The 20,111-nt window shown below is 46.6% G+C and overlaps 1 protein-coding gene across 4 annotated transcripts in view; it reads left to right on the top strand.

The window, feature by feature from the left end:
- Positions 1-20,111, top strand: part of GALNT18 (polypeptide N-acetylgalactosaminyltransferase 18) — a 409,235-nt gene that overhangs the window by 331,903 nt on the left and 57,221 nt on the right. For all 4 annotated transcript variants that reach the window (XM_035265780.3, XM_035265778.3, XM_035265781.3 and 1 more), the window contains one exon: positions 1,427-1,591. In XM_035265780.3, the coding sequence (XP_035121671.2) occupies positions 1,427-1,591 (165 nt within the window). The remainder of the gene's footprint in view (positions 1-1,426; positions 1,592-20,111) is intronic.

Raw genomic sequence — 20,111 nt, 5'->3', positions numbered from 1 at the left:
TTTCTGGGGCCTAATCATTGGGGCAGGAGGAGACTAAGGATGAGGGTGGCAGCATGTTCATGCCTTTAGCAATGTGAGGCAAAGAGTTTGCAGAACCCTAAGACTTTTCACATGGAACCCTGATTGGAAACCATGGCTCAGGGGTGAAAATATTGAAGGCCAAGAGTCACGTGGCTTTCCTGTAGACCAGTCCCAAACCACACCTGTGGGAGAGTCCTATTTTTGTAAATGATGTGTTAATGAAATATAGCCACTTGTTTATTTTCTGGGGTGTTTGCATTACAGTAGGGGAGTTAAATTTTCAGAGGCTTTATGGTCCTCTGTGCAGAAAGGGGTTTGCAGAGCAAGCGGGCTGCTGTCCTTTGAAAGGCTTGCTTACAAGGGTGGCATCTAAGACCTTGGGTCTCAGGAGGATGCCCAGCAGAACTGATAAGAGCAGCTCCCTACGCTTAACCTGATTATACAAACAACACCGCCTCGGCTTACCACCCACTTTCCTTCTGGAAGTCTGCGATTTTGGTGCATACCAGGCAGAGCCTGCCTACGTGACAGCCCCGGTAAAAGCCCTGGGCACTGCATCTCTAATGCGCTTCTCTGGTAGACAGCATTTCCCATGTGTTGTCACAGCTCAGAGGAATTGAGCGTGTCCTGTGCAGCTCCCCAGAGGGGACCTCGGAAGCTGGAGTCTGCTTTCCCCAGACTTTGGCCAGGAGCCTTTTTCCTTTTCCTTTCGGGTTTGTTTATTCTTTTGCTGTCATAAATCATAGTAGTGAGTACAGCTGTGTGCTGAGGCCTGTGAGTCCCCACAGAAAATCATCCAGCCTAGGGGTGATCTTGGGGACTCCCCAGCACACCCACAAAACCAAACACATTTGCCATCCAGCCCTTTAAGAAAAAGTTTGCCACCTCCTGCCCTGCACTGTCTTAGCGTGCATGAAAAGCATGTGTTTCACATCTCCCATCCCACAAGACTCTGCGCTCCCTGAAGGCGTGGTCCAGGCTTTTTGCTCTGACAAAGCACAGTATCTGACATGAAATATTTATGAAGGGAGGAAGTCGGGGAGTCTGTAAATAATGGATTCAAGAAGGGTTTGTAAACTGGGTGAAGAAATAAATGTAAAAGGTTATGACCAATGTCTTCCAATGAAAGATTAGAATAGAAATTATCACAGTATATCACATATATAAGGGTGTTTTATTTCTTGTAGTTATGCAGGTGGACCAGATACCATACTGGATCATAATGTAAAAGGGTTTCTTCTTGTCCATTGCAATAGAAAATAATCTGAAGGCCACTGGATGTGAAGACTCTGGGGTCTTCCCTAACTGTGGCCTTCTCTCTGCCAGCTGCCCGGAAGAATCGCCACCCCTCTCACCTCTGCGGCCGTTGGCATTTATCCACACTCTCTCCTTCCCTGCCCCCTAGAACGTGTACTACACGAGCAGTCAGCAGATCCATGTGGGCATCCTGAGCCCCACCGTGGATGACGATGACAACCGGTGCCTGGTGGATGTCAACAGCCGGCCCCGGCTGATCGAGTGCAGCTACGCCAAAGCCAAGAGGATGAAGCTTCACTGGCAGTTCTCTCAGGTAACAGCCCCAGAGCCCAGCACAGTGGCAGCCAGCGGCCGTGATGAAAAACCAGGAGAATGGCCTCAGGGGCCAGGGAGGGGATGGAGGAGACAGGGAGGAGAGAGAGACTGGCAGTAGTGAGGCTGTGACTGCAGGCGCCTCTCGGGGATTTAATGAGCATTCTGCCGTTGCTGTGGGTCTCGTGTTATTATTGACCCCTGTGATATTGGCTCTGAGGGAGTTTGTTGTTGTTGTTGTTTTATTATCCTAATAATTTTTTTATCATTGTACTTAATTTTTATATATAAGGAAACTGAGGCTCAGAGAGGGGAGTCCCCTGCCCAGAGTCTCACAGCTAGGGGCAGAGCTGGGATTTCAACTCGGGTCTTTCTGACTTTAAACCTTCTCATTTATCCTATATAAGCCTCTGCTCACAAGATGGAGCCCCCGGTCTCCCAGGTGTAGACACTGTGGGGTCTCTGATCTGCCGCCCCCTCTGCCTTCCTCCCAGTATGGGGTCACTGGGAGAAGAGGTTTTCTTGCCAGGCAGCATGTTGGGGCCATTTGGTGAAAGGCAGTCTTCACCCCGGTGACCATGGGACATTCCCTTATTAAATCTCTGAATTCAGGGACCTATATTTGACCTCCTGCTCTTCACTGGCCCCTAGTAACTCCCATTATAGAATGGTGGCCAAGAGTCTAGACGCCTAGCTGTGAGGAGAACCTCTGTCTCTGCCCAGAGGTCTCCCAGCCACCACAAAGTCTGCTAAGGTAGGATCAGTTTGCATCCACAGATAGGGATGCCTGCCTCCCAGGTGGAGCAGGGAAAGTGTTAATAACAGGAAGTGAGGGAGCCTATGGGGTTGCCGAGCCTCACGGCTGCCTGGGGGCTGTGCATGGTGGACATTCCCAGGGAGGTTCAGGAGGGAATGCCTGTATTTGTGGGACTGAGTGGCAGGGGACCCTAACTCCAGCCTTCCAGCAAGCTGCTTCTCCCCTGGTGAGGATGGAGGCTGCTTGGAGTACTGCAAGGAGCTTTGGAAGTTGGCTATACCTTGATTCCAATCCTGGCATCCAGTTGCTCTCCCTGTAGCAAGGTTGCTGCTAAGGGGAGTCTCAGCTACATCATAATCTATGGGTATAGGGCACCTTTGACAGTGGTGTGGGTATGCAGAATCAGAGGACCTAGAGAGACTCTTAGGTCCTGAACAAATGGTGAAGGTCAATACTGAGTGCAAGTTCAAAACAAGGCCGTGGACTTAGGAGTTAGTCAGAAAGCAGAAGCAAGAGCCTAAACCAGGGCTTTGTGAACACCGGAAAGCAGATGGTGATCAGGAGCCAAATGGGAGCATTTCCGAGGACAGGTGGAGGATGCAGGTGGTAGCTCTGTGAGTCCCAGCTTGTCCTCCAAAGTGGGGGGGGTTCAATGAAAGGGAACTTGTACAAAGGACTCGTGACTCCTGCCCCTTCCTGTCTATGTAACTTTTGACATGTGCTGTGAACTGCAAAGTTCTGTCCCAAGAGGAATACTAGCTAACATTTATACAGTACTTACTATGTGCCAGGCATATATTAACTGATTGAATCCTCACCACAACCAGATGTGACAGGTACCACCTGACCTCATAGATGAAGAAACTGAGTCACAGAGAAGTTAGCAAACAAGCCCAAGGTGCTCGTGTTGGTCATTATTCATGAAGTAGTTCAAACTCTCTTTTACTTCTCGTCATTGAAGTTATGTTGGAAGTGGCCATGTGGGAGAAGGCCAGAGGTTAGGGCTCAGGTTTGAGAACACAGGGTGTTCTTCCTCCCACGTCCCTCTCTGTGGAAACACCAGGTGCCCCAGCTGTGAGCTGTTGCTGACTCTACACTGTGCCTGGCAGAAGCCTCCTTCAGTTTCCTCTGCCAGATTTCCAGCTCGGGCCAGAGGATGGGGCTACATTTCCATCCTTTCCTCTTTCAAGTTGAGAGGCAGAGGCCTGGGGGTGTGTGGTGTGGGAGGACAGTTAGGTATATGCCTGGTGAGGGATGGCTGCTATTTCTCAAGTCAGGCTAGGTGCAAAGTAGGCTTGTAGATTGGAGACAACAGGGTCATGAGTGCATATGCCAGGCTCCATGGAGGTGAATGGGGCTGACTTTGCTGGGGCGAAATGGGCTTCAAGCCTGAGATTGTCTTCAGAGTCTGTGGGCGTCACAAGGGACCTTTTTTGCTGCCCTCAGCCAGACCTGCTGGGCCGCTGGGTTCCGCTTGCCCTGCTATCTGTGAATGGAACAGTGCAGGAAGTTGGTGGTGATGCAAGCAGGGGTGGGCAGGGCTGGTGGCTTCTCAGAAGACAATGTACTTAACTTGGAATGCATGTTAAGAATGTGTGGGAGCCTGCTCTGTTTGGAAGGAGTGAAGGGCATTCCAGGGAGAGGATGCAGCATGTGTGAAAGTTGTGAGACATCGAAAGCAGGCCATGCTCAGGGAGATATCGGTAGTCAGCTATGGCCAGATTCTGGAGGGCACAGTGGGGAGCGGCTGAAGAGCCTGGAATGGCCACAGGGCCAGACAGATTTGGTTCTGTAGGAGATGAGGATGGTGGCCACAGGGCCTGGTGGATTTGGTTCTGTGGGAGATTAGGATGACGGCCACAGGGCCTAGTGGATTTGGTTCTGTAGGGGATGAGGTTGGAGGCCACAGGGCCTGGTGGATTTGGTTCTCTGGGAAATGAGGATGGACGCCACAGGCCTGGTGGATTTGGTTCTGTGGGGGATGAGGATGGAGGCCACAGGGTCTGGTGGATTTGATTCTGTGGGGGATGAGGATGGCGGCCACAGGGCCTGGTGGATTTGGTTCTGTAGGAGATGAGGATGTGCAACCCCATCATGATGGGATTTTGAAAGCCCCATCTGGCAGGGATTGTGAAGCTGGATTAGGAGAGATTCTGCAAAAGAAAAGAGGCAGGATGAAGAGTTAGCAGGAAGCTGGTGTGTAGTTTGAAGGTTTGGCCATTTCTTCCTCTCTCTCCTTCATGACCATTGGGTCCTCATGGCCCTGCCCCAGTACCTGAAATCTCCTCTCAGCACAAGCTCTGAGGCCAATCCTAAGGGCTCAACTTTGGTGGTATGGGCTGGAAATGTTGACAGGCACCACCAGGAGTCCTCTAATCAACAAGGGTACTGCTTCAAATTACTGCAGGAAGAGGATGAGCAGTGGCCTCCAGGCTATCCTGGAGTAGCCCCTGGAGGCCTCAGCCCAGCCAGGCACTTGCAGCCCTGGGGACTTGGTATCATCCAGGCATGAGTGTTTCCGAGCTGAAGTAAGCATCTAGCCCTCTTCAGAGTCCTCTGCCTGTCTGTGAGCCTCAGCCTTTCTGTGTTCAGCCTTATACAGTTTGATGTTAATTGCACGGCAACCCCACCTCCAAGATGAGACATTGAGATGAAGTCACCATCCAAGATCACATGGCCTGAGAGTGGTGGATTCACTGGCTGAATCCGAAGCCCAGGCTGCTTTGATGTCCAAGACTTGCATCCAGACACTACTACCCTCTTTCCAGCCCTCACAGAGTCCTTCCCTCCCATGCTCTGAGTGCCCCACTGGAGTAACTCAGCCTCATCTCCTGTGCAGACCTAGATGCCTTGGGGCTGTGGCTGGCCCTCCCCACTCCTCCTGTCTTGTCTGTCCAACTTGGCTATTGCAGAGAAGGAAACACTGTTGTAAAATGGGCATCCTTGAGGCAAAGATACCCCAAGATCCAGCTCCCTCATTCCCTTACCCCAGGACACGGCTTGAAAAGGTATCCCCACATAATTCCTGCTTAAACGGTCATAGCAGTCAGTAAAGCAGGCAGCTGTGGCACATGGCACTTCTGGGACTGGGCAGTTTTCAGCCACTTTGGCGTATGTCTAATTAAAACTCCCCAGAGTGCTTTGACAACCATATCTTTGATTCTTCTACAAAAGAGAACTATTTGGAAATATTTTTGAATTCATAGTTTATAGATGCAGAGCAGCCACTCTCACTTGCTATTTAATAATTAATATATGTGAAAGTTTTGCTTACTGCAAAATGATCAATATTTATCAAGTGACCTGGACTCTGTCCTCAAGCCCTCACTGATGAGGAGTCGCTGTTGACAAGGCCTGAAGAAGCCTGGAGCCTCTTAAATGATTGAAGTCTTGTGCTTCAGCTAATTTTCTTGTAACAGATTTTAATCTTTGCAAATTGCATTCAGATCCTACCAACTAGAATGTTCCAGTACAGAAGTTGGGCTGAAAGGAGCTTTTACTGGGTGCATTTCCTATCTCCTTTCTGGTTTCACATTACGCACTGTTTATTCTCCTGAGGACCACATTTAAGCTCCGCAGACATTCAGGCTGAATTAATTTTAAAATAATCTAGTGTGTTTTCCCAGGTTCTCCTACAAAGAAGACAGGCATCTGCATATCTTAGTGTTCCATCTCATACCCTGATTTTCTGCTTAACAAATAAAATGCATTTCCTCTAACCCCCACAAGCTCTTCTGAATTTCCAATACTTCAGGCTGACCCAGGACAGCATTAGATACTGACACTGAGAAACCACATTTGATGAAAACATCTCTTGGCAACGCTGATGTGCAGGGCTCTGATGAGCAATTTTCCAATGATGAACAGTCTTTTCTTTAGTCGTTCATCAAACATTTATTGAGCATGGGGGTTGGACAGGAGGAAGGCAGATATAAATCAGACACGGCCTCTGCCCTTAAGGAGCTCATGGTCATGTAAACACACAATAGAACCGAATTATGAGAGCAGAAATCGAGGGGTGTGCTGTGTTCTGAGAGCCTGGGATGACCGACTTGGTCTTCAGAACTCAGAGATGGCTTCACGTAGGAGGCTTGTTTGATCTATATCTTATAAGTTGTAGAGACAGTTTCTAAGCATAGAAAGAACATCTTAAATAAAAGCTCGCTTGGGCAAAGGCTTGAAATAGCTGATCGTATTTTAGGAATAGAAATCCATTGTCTGCTGTGGGTAGAATGTGGGGTTTTCATGGGGCAAGTAGGAGATACGACTTGAGAGTCATGTAGAGCAGATGATGGTGGTTGTTGAAAGTCACACCAAGAAGGTAGACTTCACTTTAAAAGCAGAAGGAAGGAATAGGGAAGGTTCTTAAGTAGTAGATTTCCATGGTGGGGTGTGCAAAATCCCCCTTTGCATCCAAAGCTGGGGCGGATTGAAAGGAATGAGGATGGAAACAGGAAGCAAGTTAGGGAGGAGACTCTCCCATTGTTCGGGGAAGAGTTGGGAGGACTTGGCTGCCACAGGGGTTGAGGAGAGACAGCTGTCAGGGAGGGCTTTGAGAGACATTTCAGCAGGTTATTTATTACATAGTGATGGATTAAATGATGGTAGTTGGGTGGTAGAGCAGTTCTTAATACAGGACCATTGCCAGCTCTGTTGGAGAACATTCGGTGGGCAGGCAGAATTGCCTCCCTCAAGCTACACACCCATCTCTAAACAGCTGAAGTCTCCCACATCAGCACATGACAAAACTTCATTAATATTAGAGGTGGTAATTGTCGCCTTCAGTGATTTTTCCACTTTGTGATTCCTCCAGGATTAAGGAACTTCTAAAACTACCTACTGCGATGATTAACTCATATGCATTCAGTATGTCTTTCAGCCTTCTGAAAGTACCCTCCACACTGAGATGTGGGGATTCTGGGATTCAGTGATGGATTTCCGTGAAAGAGGCATTTGGTCAATGACCCCTGGACCAGTGGGGGCAGAGGGAGGAGGCAGATATCAGGTCACTACAGAGAAGAACTTTGTCGCAGGATACCTGTCAAGTAAAGCAGAGGACTGACTCTCAGTAGTAACAAGACCACTATCATTCCTTTGAATGGTTTGTAATATCCTAATATCCTCTGTTCCAAGATGTTATTGAAGAGATTCTTGCCCCAGGAAGGCGGTTGTTATGATATGTGTCCTCTAGGCTCCAGCTTTCTGAAAGTCCATCTGTATGTTTGAATGCGTGGCTAAAGGATTTAAGACCAGAAATTGCTCAGGAGGGTCTGAGTTTCACCTGCAGATATCTGAAGGACTGTCTTGTGCAAGGGCCCAGCACACTTGTCCTATGTAGCCCTGAGGGAGGACCAGCAGGAGAAATCAGGAGCAATTATAGAGCTGCTGTTTCTGGAGTTGTCCATGAGGCTGGTGGCTTGGGCAGGCAGAGAATTCAGGGGACCATCAGCAGGTTGTCAAAGGCTCTACAGCTCTAGATGGAGTTGGGCTGGGTAATTTTAAGGGCTTACGGACCCTGAAGTTCTGTAATTCTGAGCTCCCAAAGTTAGATTGCAAACCCTGAGAAGGCTTTTTTCCACCTAGAATTCTCTCTGGGCCAGCCTGAATACAAAGCATCACAAACTTGAGAATGAGACTCTTGATCACACTTAATGGCATCATTTACCCATTCGTTCACCCCATGCCCCTCTCTTCCATCAACCAGTAGACTAGAGAGCAGGACTGTCTTACCCTTTGGTATCTCCAGCACCTAATGAAAAGCTGGAGGTGGGGCGGATTGGAAGGAAAGAGGCTGGAAACAGGAAGCAAGTTAGGGAGGAGACTGTTCCATTGTTCGGGGAAGAGATGGGAGGACTTGGTTGCCACAGGGATGTGGGGACAGACAGCTGTCAGGAAGGACTTTGAGAGAAATTTCAGGGGCTTATTACATAGTGACGGATTAAATGATGGTAGTTGAGTGGTGATCAACTGAAGGAGTCTTCTAAAACACTCACAAATCTTAACCAAAGGCCCCTTGTGTGCCAGGACATGAGCTAGGTTTGTGGCAGCTCCAAAGATGAACAAAATCCTACCCCCAGTGATGCATGCATGCATGTTCACTGAAAAGAAAAGAAAAGCCATATAACAGTATTTTAAAAACATTTCAGGTTAATAGTCCAAGGGTCCTGCTTAGCTGGGAAATCCCTAGTTCCTACAGTGAACGCTTTTAGGTGGTAGTGCATCCCGCCTGTGGTACACAGATATGCGTTAGGTAGGGTACTCAAAGTTACGGCAGAAACACACTTCCTCCGGTCACCTCAGATTTGGGGGGGGGAGGTGGAAACATTTTATGCTAAAACAGACATGCATATTGCATGAAGTGGAGTGCAAATTTAAATAAGTACTTTTTAAAAACAGGAGGATCTGATGAAACCGCAGGGTGTCCAGACTAGATTTCATGTTGCCCCCAGACGGGGTTCTTTAGCAGGAATGTTGGCAAGGCCCAGCTTGTAAGTTCAAGGGCACGCAGGGCAGACAACACACACCAGCCCCCTGTGGTTGCTTCATTCTCAGAGCGGCACTGATGCATTTTCCCAGTGGGGAACATCGAGGATAGCCACAGAGGTGTCTGAATGCCAGGAAAGGAGAGATTTTCAGAACTTGCTGAGACTGCCCGGAAGAGACTGAGCCCCTAGCCAGGGCTATCTGTCAAGGGACAATTGGCTCTGATTTGTGAGGTCTAATTTGATAATTTGATGTAAGATGAATAACTCATGCAGAAACGAATCTATTTGCAGAGCACATTTCCCAAGGAACACCAAAGTAACTTTGCCAAAGTATTTCCTCATGCTGGAGGAGGAGAAGTCTCTGACTTTCTCCTGCTCCAGTCCCCAAGCGCTGTCAGCAAGTCCAACTTCGAGAACCTTTTGTGTTGAAAAGACAGTAATCGAGTATTTCATCATGGCTCCAGAATAAAACAGCTTTTCATGTTCATGTCATCTGAATGGGGCAAGCGTGGAACTGTCCAGTTTTGAGGGACGGACCAAGTTTCACTTAGGCCTTGAAAGTTAGTTATTTTTGGTCTATGGCAGTCAGCACTTCCCTCCTCCCCGTCATCCCACCCCCCAGGGACCAGGACCACGTGTGATGGCTCAGCTTCCCACTACCCAGATCTGGGTGAGATTTAAAAATGTAGTGCTCAAATATGTATGTGGTGTTTACTACGTGCCCTGCACTACTGTTTTATAAATATCACTCCCTATGACAGTGCTGTAAGGTGCTTACTATAATTAGGCCCAATTTTACAGAGGAGGAAACTGAGGCATGGACAGATTAAGTCATTTGTCAAAAATCAGACCTGGGAATTCTGCCTCTGGAATCCATGCATTAAACCACCATACCATGGTGCCTTGTCCTGGCTCTGGAAAACCAGTGGATAGCTGCAATGGGAGTTTGGGGCTGGGGCCTCCCTGCTGAGCCAGTCTCAAATACGTGTGGACTGGCTGGATCCCTGCCTCCCTAGCAAACTCCCTGCAGCCAACCTGCTGTCTCCTCTCCCCCTGTCCTTTTCTGCTGACGTTCCTGTTACCCCATCTTCAGTCCACAGGGCCTTCACACAGCAAGTCCCAGGCAGACTCTCACTCGGGCAAAGGTGAGATTGAGAAAGAAAACACGAAAGTCTTGACAAGTAAATCAGGTGTTGGATATTCATAATACAAAAAGACCCCTGAACTCTACAATAAAGACTTAACCTCAGGATTTCTTTAACTAGCTGTAACGACCCACACATGCTTTGAAGTATTTGATTACTAATCATTAACTATTTAACCTGGAAACTCCTGAGCTCCCCATGCTTAAAGACAGAGACCCACTGGGCCGCTTGCCCATGGAAAATTAATTAAAAAGGAATTCTGAAATAAGCAGAGAAGTCTTTGGCATACACGAGTTAGTACACACACAGCATCCTTGTGAACTCCTTGATTGCAAAAGTAAGTCCAGCCCGATCTTAACCCAAATGCTCCAGATCTTCCACCTCACAGTACAAGTGACCAGCTGGACCCAACCCTTTCCTGAAAGGGGGTCATAGCTTGTTGTGCTCTCAAAGTGGGTACCCAGACCAACACCACCAATGCAGCAGCACCCGGGAACTTTAAAAGGCACATTTTCAGGCCTTATCTCAGATCTACTGAATCAGAAGTGAGAGGGGCAGTGATCCATAGTTTAACTAGTCCCCAGGCTACTCTAACTCTCACATCTCAGGAGGAACAGGACAGTCAGTCTGGTGCTAGCTGTTCCACACCTAGACACCACAGACCCACTTGGGGAAACTGAGGCAGAGAGGTGGTTGGCTGTGTAATAACCTGGAATCTGCTCCTCAGTGCCCAAGAGGCTCATGGACTGTGTCTTCCACATACCCGGGTGTACACAGTTAGTTCTCTTTGTTTAGACACAAATTGAGTGCCCCAGTGTGCTCTGTCTTTTTTTGCAAGTCAGAAGACTGAAGCCCAGAGCGGCTCAGCCATTTTCCTGGGGTCACATGGCCAAGAGGCGGGGCACAGAGTCCTAGATTCTTAGCTTCTGCTCATGCCTTTCCAGCTCCTATTCCAGAGAGGCCTAGAAGGAGAAGGAACTAGACTAGGAGCTGGGAACCTAACTCTAGGAATTATTAGCCTCCAAAATTTTATACATCCAACTTTTGATTATTTTTTTGTTTAGCTGCCTTTTCCATATTTAATTTGGTTTTCATTCCAATTAAGTTCTCTGTGTGCTGTGGCTTCTCTCCTGCCAGGTTTAATTGCCCTTATTTAAATTCTTTAATTAAAAGTATTGTGTGTTTCCAGATTATGTAGTTGTAGTATTACACGAATAATGTAGATGACAGGGCTGGAGAACCAAGTGACTGTGCCTGCCGTAGAGGGAGGGGCCAGCTCAGGTCTCTGCATGAAGCCCCAGCCCAGAGCCATGACACTGGCCCAGAGACTGCGGGTTGGGCCCTGGGAGTGAGGACAGAAGTCAGCCAACACATGTCCCTTCTTCCTTCCTTCCTCCAATGCTCTGCACCCAACACAGCACCACCCAGAGTGACTTGGTTAACCTGTCAGTCAGACTGCAGTGGCTGGCCCTGTCCATCAGATCAAAAATCAGTCTTGCTAGTAATTCCACCACTTTGGGAGGCTGAGGCAGGCGGATCACCTGAGGTCAGGAGTGCAAGACCAGCCTGGCCAACATGGTGAAACCCTGTCTCTCCTAAAACAACAAATATTAGCCAGGCACGATGGTGCACATCTGCAATTCCAGCTACTTGGGAGGCTGAGGCAGGAGAATCACTTGAACTCGGGAGGCAGAGGTTGCAGTGAGCCGAGATCCTGCCACTGCACTCCAGCCTGGGTGACAGAGTGAGACTCCATCTCAAGAAAAAAAAAATTCCAAAGTCTGTTTAGTGGCCACAAGGCCCTACCCACCCACCCTTGCCTCCTGGACCTCATCTCCTCCTGCTAACCCCAAGCTCAGGGCCTAGGACTCCCCCAGCTCTGACGTGGGCCACCTCCTCCCCTCCTTGTCCTTGCTGAGATCTCACTTTTGATTGAGGACTTGGCCACCTCTTACAATTGCCGTCTGCCTCCAGCTCACCACCACCCCGAGCCTCTTTCCCTGTCCACATTTTTGTGTACAACCTTATCACCTTCTCACATGCTTTGGAATTTATTTTCCTGTTCTCCCTCCTAGAATACAGTCTACAAAAGCAAAGATCTTTTTCTGTTTAGTCACCAATATATCTCAGCGGCCTAGAATGGTTGGCACTCATTAAATATTTGCTGAATGGATGGAAGGATTAATGAATAGTGTCTCTGCAGAGGGCCCTCAAAAAAAAAACAGACCTAATTTTGAAGCTTGCTGAGGCGACCCTTCTCCCCACCTAGGCATTGTACCACCAGCTCCCTCAGCCTAGTTCACCACCGCTGTGACAGGCAGGGGCTGGGGCTGGCCACCGTCCTAGTGAGGAACATGGCACAGACCCCCTTGGGTTCCCAGCCTGGCACTACCTTCTACTCATTTACTGACCCTGTGACAAGTCTCCCAGCCTCTCCGAGCCTCAGTCTCCAAGTCTGTAAAATGGGGATAATTATTCTCTCTACCTCTCAGGGCTATTATCAGGGAGACCTGGAATTGGGGACATGAAGCATTTGGCATAGTGCCAGGCAGACGGTAAATAAGTGGTAGCTGTTATTCCTTTCATCTCAGCTGCATCTCCTCTCATCTTAGTAAAACACGAGGCTGCTCCCACAGTGCTGAACTTCCCAGGAAGGCACTGAATACAGGAAAGGAAGGCTTCTTTGCAATGTTTGTGAATGAAATCTTCTGAGAGAGAGGAAGGGTTTGTTCAGTGAGAGAGGCTGAGGTTGAGAAGGGGGGCAGGAGGAAGACAGTGCTGGTGGCCAGTGTTATCTCCAGCACCAAAGGGTGGCCTGGCTCCTCTCTCCCTACCCCAGACATGTTTCCAGGGACCTTGCCGGCAGGTGGTTCTGCTCAGCAATGCCCCACTGTGGCCTTACTTCCCGTTCTAGAGGACCCTTCCCTCCCAGCCTCCAGGGGATCTCTCCTGGCCTCAAACTCCACCCTCCCTGACAGGCTCAAATATTCTCATGTGTGTCCCATCCACCCACCTCCCTGAACCCCACTCTTGGCCATGATCCCTCCCTCCCACATCCCTCCAGGTGGCCACGTGGGCTGCTGCTGGCCCAGTGTCACTGCACTTCTAGTCTCTAGGGTGCTGAGGCCGTGGCTGGGCTGGGGCCAGACCTGGGAAATGTTAGATGGGAGTCTCTGAAGGATGTTTTATGTCTTAGAAACCTCTGCTCCTGCCTCCCTCTCTGGGCCTTGGCAAGCTGCCCCTTGGAAGGCAGGCAAAGAAGGGGCTGCGGTGTCTTCTGTGTGGGATGTGTTTCTCCAAGCGTCGGTGATCTGGGATCTGCACAGCACCTCGCTGTTGGCAAGGCCTGAGCTGGCGCCAAGGATGAGCTGAGCAGCCAGAATCTGCAGCAGAATGGACGGCGGCACTTGGTCCAGGCCCCTGTTGGTTGCGGGCTTTGGTCACAGCCCCCACCCTGATCCTCTGATTCATGGGTTATTTTATAGCTGATAAAGGGGTTTCCTATCAGTCCTCTGCTCATCCTTCCAGGAATCAAGGACAGAAATGACCGTCTGGCCCTATAGACAAACCAGAAGGGTGGAGAGGCTGGCTCAGGCTCACAGCTGACTGCCAGGAAAGCAGCCGTCTCCTAAGCATCCAAGCTCAGCACTCTTCCCTTCCTACCTGGTGCCAGAAATGCCAACAGATCTTGAAAATTAGAGAGTGGGACTGGTTTTGGTCCCCTGCCTGAGTGCTGTTCTCAGCATGGTGGGGAAGACAGACCACTGGGCTGGCAGGGCTGTGGCAGGGCCGGGGAACTGGCCACAAATCTGCTCAGGAAGCATCAGCGACACAGCCCGGCCTGGGTGTGGGGAACTGATATACCCAGGCCACAAGCTTTTATACAGAGGCTAAGGAAATGTGGGCCATGGAGCAATGAATGGTCTGGCCTTGCTTGGAGCAAGTAGCATAGGGGGTGCCTTTGGGCCTAAAAGTCCAGCCTTTAAGGGACAGGATGGGCACCCAAGGTGGACCACAGTTTCTGAGAGGACAGCTCAAGGCTGTGCGTCATGCCCATCAGGAACACCATGCGGCCCAAAGTGTTGATTCCTTAGCTATGTTGAAGGGGCCTCTGGTCCTGTGTAATTGGGGCAGTGACCCTGGGGGCTGTCACCACAGTTTTTGTCGTGAGGGACAAAACTAACCAGAGCTTGTTTAAAGGATGCCAACCAGTTTGGAAAATTGTACAAAATTGTCCCACCTGGAACTGGGAAAGTTAAACCTGGGGACAGAGACATAGAACTGAGAGACACTGGCCTCACCTCCCCAGCTAGAAGGGAAGGTGTGGAGGAGCAGCACACCCTGGGGAAGCCTCAGGGGAGCTCTGCCACTCCTCAGGGGACTCCAAGACAAGGATTTTTTCTCACTGGGAGGAGCATGCCCCAAGGGTGGGCTGCTGGAGGAAGACCATGCATATTCAGGAGGGGTGAGATCCTTCTCCCTGGAGGTGTCAAGCAGAGCTGAAGGGCCCTCTGGCTCAAGTACGGAGGCCATTCAGCACAGGAGAGTGAGAGGCAGCCCTTCAAGGTCTCTTTCAGCGTGGGGATTCCAGGGTCCTTTCTAGACTTGTCCAAAGGCCCCTTTCAGAGGCCGAGCCTGCAAGTTTCTCCCTGGCAACCCAGTGGTCCCCAGCAGCTGCTGTTTCACTTTCCCCTTTATTCTTGGGTCTCTGTGCTGTTGGGTGCACTGGATCACTGCTCTCCCCAGGAGAGGTCCTGGGATGTGGGGCACAGCCAAAGAGACCTTGCTTTATTCATGTGAACACTTCTGAATAGGTTTGTGTGATCTGCTGGGCCATCTTCCCAACACACGAAATTGGGAATCCCATATCCCCTCCACCTGCTGCTTCTCAGTCCCTGCTTCCTTCACCTGTGCCTCAAAGTCCCTTCTCAGGGAGCTGGATTTTTTCTAATTTTTTAATTGAAGAACAAAATGAATACATACAGAAACATGTAAAATATATACTTGAAAATCCACGGTTTAAACCAAAGCCAATGCCTAGGTGACCATCACCGAGCTCAGGAAATAGGACTCTGCCAGCAACACCCCTGTGATTCCTGCCAATCATCTTCCTGCTCCCTTTTCCCCAGAGCTGAGCACCATCCTGACTTTCACATCAGGGCTTTCTTTTGCCTGTTTGGGAAGTTTATATCAATACAATAATGTTTGTATTTTGCCTGGCTGCTTCTGCTCATCATTGTATGGGTGGGACTTATTCTTATTGAGAATAGCTGTAGTTTGTTTTTATTGCTATATAAGATTCCATTATATGAATATACTATGAGGTGTTTGTCTGCTCTACGATTGATGGACGTTTAAGTTGTCTCCAAGTTAGTTTTAAATCATGTTCTAGAAAGCATTCATGGGCATGTCTTTGGAGTAAACGTTTCCGATAGAAGTATTGGGACATGGGGCTGTATATGTTGTACAGTAGGTACTGCCCATTTCAATGGTTGTAAGAACTGAGGGGTTTTTTTCAGTCTCTAATTTTTAAAAAGTTTCTAATTATTAATGGATGTGTTAGGCCATTCTTGTATTGCTATAAAGAAATACCTGAGACTGGGTACTTTATGAAGAAAAGAGGTATAATTGGCTCATTGTTCTTCAGGCTGTACAGGAAGTATGGCTTCTGGTGGGGCCTCAGGAAGCTTTTGCTCATGGCAGAAAATGAAGTAGGTCACATGAAGAAAGCAGAAGCAAGAGAGAGTGAGTGGTGAGAGGAGGTGCCAGTAGACTCAGAGTGAGAGCTCACTTCTCACCAAGGAATGGCCCAACCCCTATATAAGGGATCCAGCCCCATGATCTTAACACCTCCCACCAGGCCCCACCTGCAACACTGGGGATTACATTCAACAAATATCCAAACTACATCAATGGGTACATAATAGTTGAATATATTTATGGGGTACATGTAATGTTGTCATACAAGCATGTAATGTGTAATGATCAAATCAGGATAGTTTGGTTATCTTTTACTTCAAGCACTTATTTGTGTTAGAAACATTTCAATTCCACTCTCTTCGTTATTTTAAAATATACAATAAATTATTAACTATAGTTACCCTGTTGCATTACTATTAGATCTTATTCCTTCTAACTGTATTTTTGTACCTATTAACCAGCCCCATTTTTTTCTCTCCTCCCTACTACCTTTCTTAGCCTCTGATAACCATTATTCTATCTCCATGAATGCAATTAAAAAAAAAAATTTATTCTCCCATAGTAAGAATATGCAAAATTTGTCTTTCTGTGCCTGGTTTATTTCATTTAACATAGTGACCTCGGCCAGGTGCAGTGGCTCACGCTTGTAATCCCAGCACTTTGGGAGGCCAAGGCGGGTGGATCACAAGGTCAAGAGATTGAGACCATCCTGGTCAACATGGTGAAACCCCATCTCTACTAAAAATACAAAAAATTAGCTGGGCATGGTGGCGCGTGCCTGTAATCCCAGCTACTCAGGAGGCTGAGGCAGGAGAATTGCCTGAACCCAGGAGGCGGAGGTTGTGGTGAGCCGAGATGGCGCCATTGCACTCCAGCCTGGGTAACAAGAGCGAAACTCCGTCTCAAAAAAAAAACAACAAAAAACATAGTGACCTCCAGTTTCATCCATGTTGTTGCAAATGACAGAATCTTATTCTATATATATATATAAGAAGATAGATATATAGAGAGAATATATGTAATGAATATAAGAATATATATAAAAGATATTTTACATATATATAAATTGTAATGATTTTTATGTTCACTGACCTTGTAATAATCCATTACTCATCTAATAGTTTGCGTCTAGATTCTTCTGAATATTCTAGGTATAAAATCATATCTTTTGCAAATAATGAAAGTTCTCTTTCCAATTCATATTCCTTTTTTTATTCTTGTACTTTAAGTTCTGAAGTACATGTGCAGAACATACAGATTTCTTACATAGGTACACACGTGCCATGGTGGTTTGCTGCATCCACCACCCCATCATCTACATTAGGTATTTCTTCTAATGCTATCCCTCCCCTAGCCCCCCACCCCTCAATAGGCCCCAGTGTATCATGTTTCCCTCCCTGTGTCCATCTGTTCACATTGTTCAGCTCCCACTTATGAGTGAGAACATGTGGTGTTTGGTTTCCTGTTCCTGTGTTTGTTTGCTGAGAATGATCGTTTCTAGCTCCATTCATGTCCCTGCAAAGGACATCCACTCATCGTTTTTTATGGCTGCAAAATATTCCATGGTGGATATGTGCCATATTTTCTTTATCCACTCTATCATTGATGGGCATTTGAGTTGGCTCCAAGTCTTTGCTCTTGTGAGCAGTACTGCAATAAACATACATGTGCATGTGTCCTTATAATAGAATGATTTATAATTCTTTGGATATATACCCAGTAATGGGATTGCTGGGTCAAATGGTATTTCTGGTTCTAGATCCTTGAGGCATCCCCACACTGTCTTCCACAATGGTTGAACTAATTTACACTCCCACCAACAGTGTAAAGTGTTCCTGTTTCTCCACATCCTCTCCAGCATCTGTTGTCTCCTGACTTTTTAATGCTCACCATTCTAACTGGCATGAGATGGTATCTCAATATAGTTTTAATTGGCATTTCTCTAATGACCAGTGACGATGAGCTTTTTTTCATGTTTGTTGGCTGCATAAATGTCTCCTTTTGAGAAGTGTCTGTTTATATTCTTCACCCACTTTTCAATGGGGTTGTTTTTTTCCCCCATAAATTTAAGTTCTTTGTAGATTCTGGATATTAGCCCTTTGTCAGATGGGTAGATTGTAACAATTTTCTCCCATTCCATAGGTCGCCTGTTCACGGTGATGATGGTTTCTTTTGCTGTTCAGAAGCTCTTTAGTTTAATTAGATCCCATTTGTCTATTTTGGGTTTTGTTGCCCTGGCTTTTGGTGTTTTAGTCATGAAGTCCTTGCTCATACCTATGTGCTGAATGATAATGCCTAGGTTTTCTTTTAGGGTTTTTATGGTGTTAGGTCTTATGTTTAAAACTTTAATCCATCTGGCATAAAATTTTTGTATAAGGTGCAAGGAAGGGATCCAGTTTCAATTTTCTGCATATGGCTAGCCAGTCTTCCCAACACCATTTATTAAATAGGGAATCCTTTCCCCATTGCTTGTCTTTGTCAGGTTTGTCAAAGTCAGATGGCTACAGATATATTTTATTTCTGAGGCCTCTGTTCTGTTCCGTCAGTCTATATCTCCATTTTGGTACCAGTACCATGCTGTTTTGGTTACTGTAGCCTTGTAGTATAGTTTGAAGTCAGGTAGTGTGATGCCTCTGGCTTTTTCTCTTAGACTTGTCTTGGTTATATGGGCTATTTTTAGGTTCCCTATGAAATTTAAGGTGATTTTTTTCCAATTCTGTGAAGAAGGTCATTGGTAGCTTGATAGGGATAGCACTGAATCTATAGATTACTTTGAGCAGTATGGCCATTTTCATGATATTGACTAACCATGAGCATGGAATGATTTTCCATTGTTTGTGTCCTCTCTTATTTCCTTGAGCAGTGGTTTGTAGTTCTCCTTGAAGAGGTCCTTTATATCCCTTGAAGTTGTATTCCTAAGTATTTAATTCTCTTTGTAGCAGTTACGAATGGGAGTTCACTCATGATTTGGCTTTCTGTTTGTCTGTTATTGGTATATAAGAATGCTTGTTATTTTTGCATTGATTTTGTATCCTGAGACTTGGCTGAAGTTGTTTATCAGCTTAAAGAGATTTTGGGCTGAGAGGATGGGGTTTTCTAAATATACAATCATATTGTCTGTAAATAAGACAATTTGACATCCTCTTTACCTATTTAAATACCCTTTATTTCTTTCTCTTGCCAGACTGTCCTGGCCAGAACTTCCAAAATTATGTTGAATAGGAGTGGTGAGAGAGAGCATCCTTGTCTTGTGCCAGTTTTCAAAGGGAATGCTTCCAGCTTTTGCCCATTCAGTATGATATTGGCTGTGGGTTTGTCATAAGTAGTTCTTATTATTTTGAGACATGGTCCATCAATACTTAGTTTCTTGAGAGTTTTTAGCATGAAGTGTTGTTGAATTTTGTCGAAGGCCTTCTCTGCATCTATTGAGATAATCATGCGGTTTTTGTCTTTGGTTCTGTTTATGTGATGGATTACATTTACTGATTTGCATACATTGAACCAGCCTTGCATCCCAGGGAGGAAGCCAACTTGCTCTTGGTGGATAAGCTTTTTGATGTGCTCTTGGATTCAGTTTGCCAGTGTTTTATTGAGGATTTTTGCATCAATGTTCATCAGGGATGTTGGCCTGAATTATTTTTAGTTGTGTCTCTGCCAGGTTTTGGTATCAGGATGATGTTGGCATCATAAAATGAGTTAGAGAGGATTCCCTCTTTTTCTGTTGTTTGAAATCGTTTCAGAAAGCATGGTACCAGCTCCTCTTTGTACCTCTGGTAGAATTCAGCTGTGAAACCATCTGGTCCTGGACTTTTTTGGTTGGTAAGCTATTAATTGCTAACTCAATTTCAGACCTTATTATTGGTCTACTTAGGGATTTGACTTCTTCCTGTTTTAGTCTTGGGAGGGTGTAGTGTCCAGAAATGTATCCTTTTTTTTTTTCTAGATTTTCTATTTTATTTGGGTAGAGGTGTTTATAGTATTCTGATGGTAGTTTGTATTTCTGTGGGATCAGTGGTCATATCACCTTGCTCATTTTTTATTGCATCTATTTGATTCTTCTCTCATTTCTTCTTTATTAGTCTAGCTAATGGTCTATTTTATAATCTTTTCAAAAAATCAGCCCCTGGATTCACTGATTTTTTTTTGAAGGGTTTTTCATGTCTCTATCTCCTTCAGTTCTGCTCTGATCTTAGTTATTTCTTGTCTTCTCCTGGCTTTTGAATTTGTTTGTTCTTCTCTAGTTCTTTTAATCATGACATTTGGGTGTCAATTTTAGATGTTTCCTGCTTTCTCTTTTGGGTATTTAATTCTATAAATTTCCCTCTACATACTACTTTAAATGTGTCCCAGAGGTTCTGGTACATTGTGTCTTCATTCTCATTGGTTTCAAATAACATCTTTATTTCTGCCTTCATTTCGTTGTTTATCCAATAG

The sequence above is a fragment of the Callithrix jacchus genome, chromosome 10 (assembly GCF_049354715.1).
Source record: "Callithrix jacchus isolate 240 chromosome 10, calJac240_pri, whole genome shotgun sequence".
NCBI lineage: Eukaryota > Metazoa > Chordata > Mammalia > Primates > Cebidae > Callithrix > Callithrix jacchus.
This window is presented reverse-complemented; position numbering and strand designations above follow the sequence as displayed.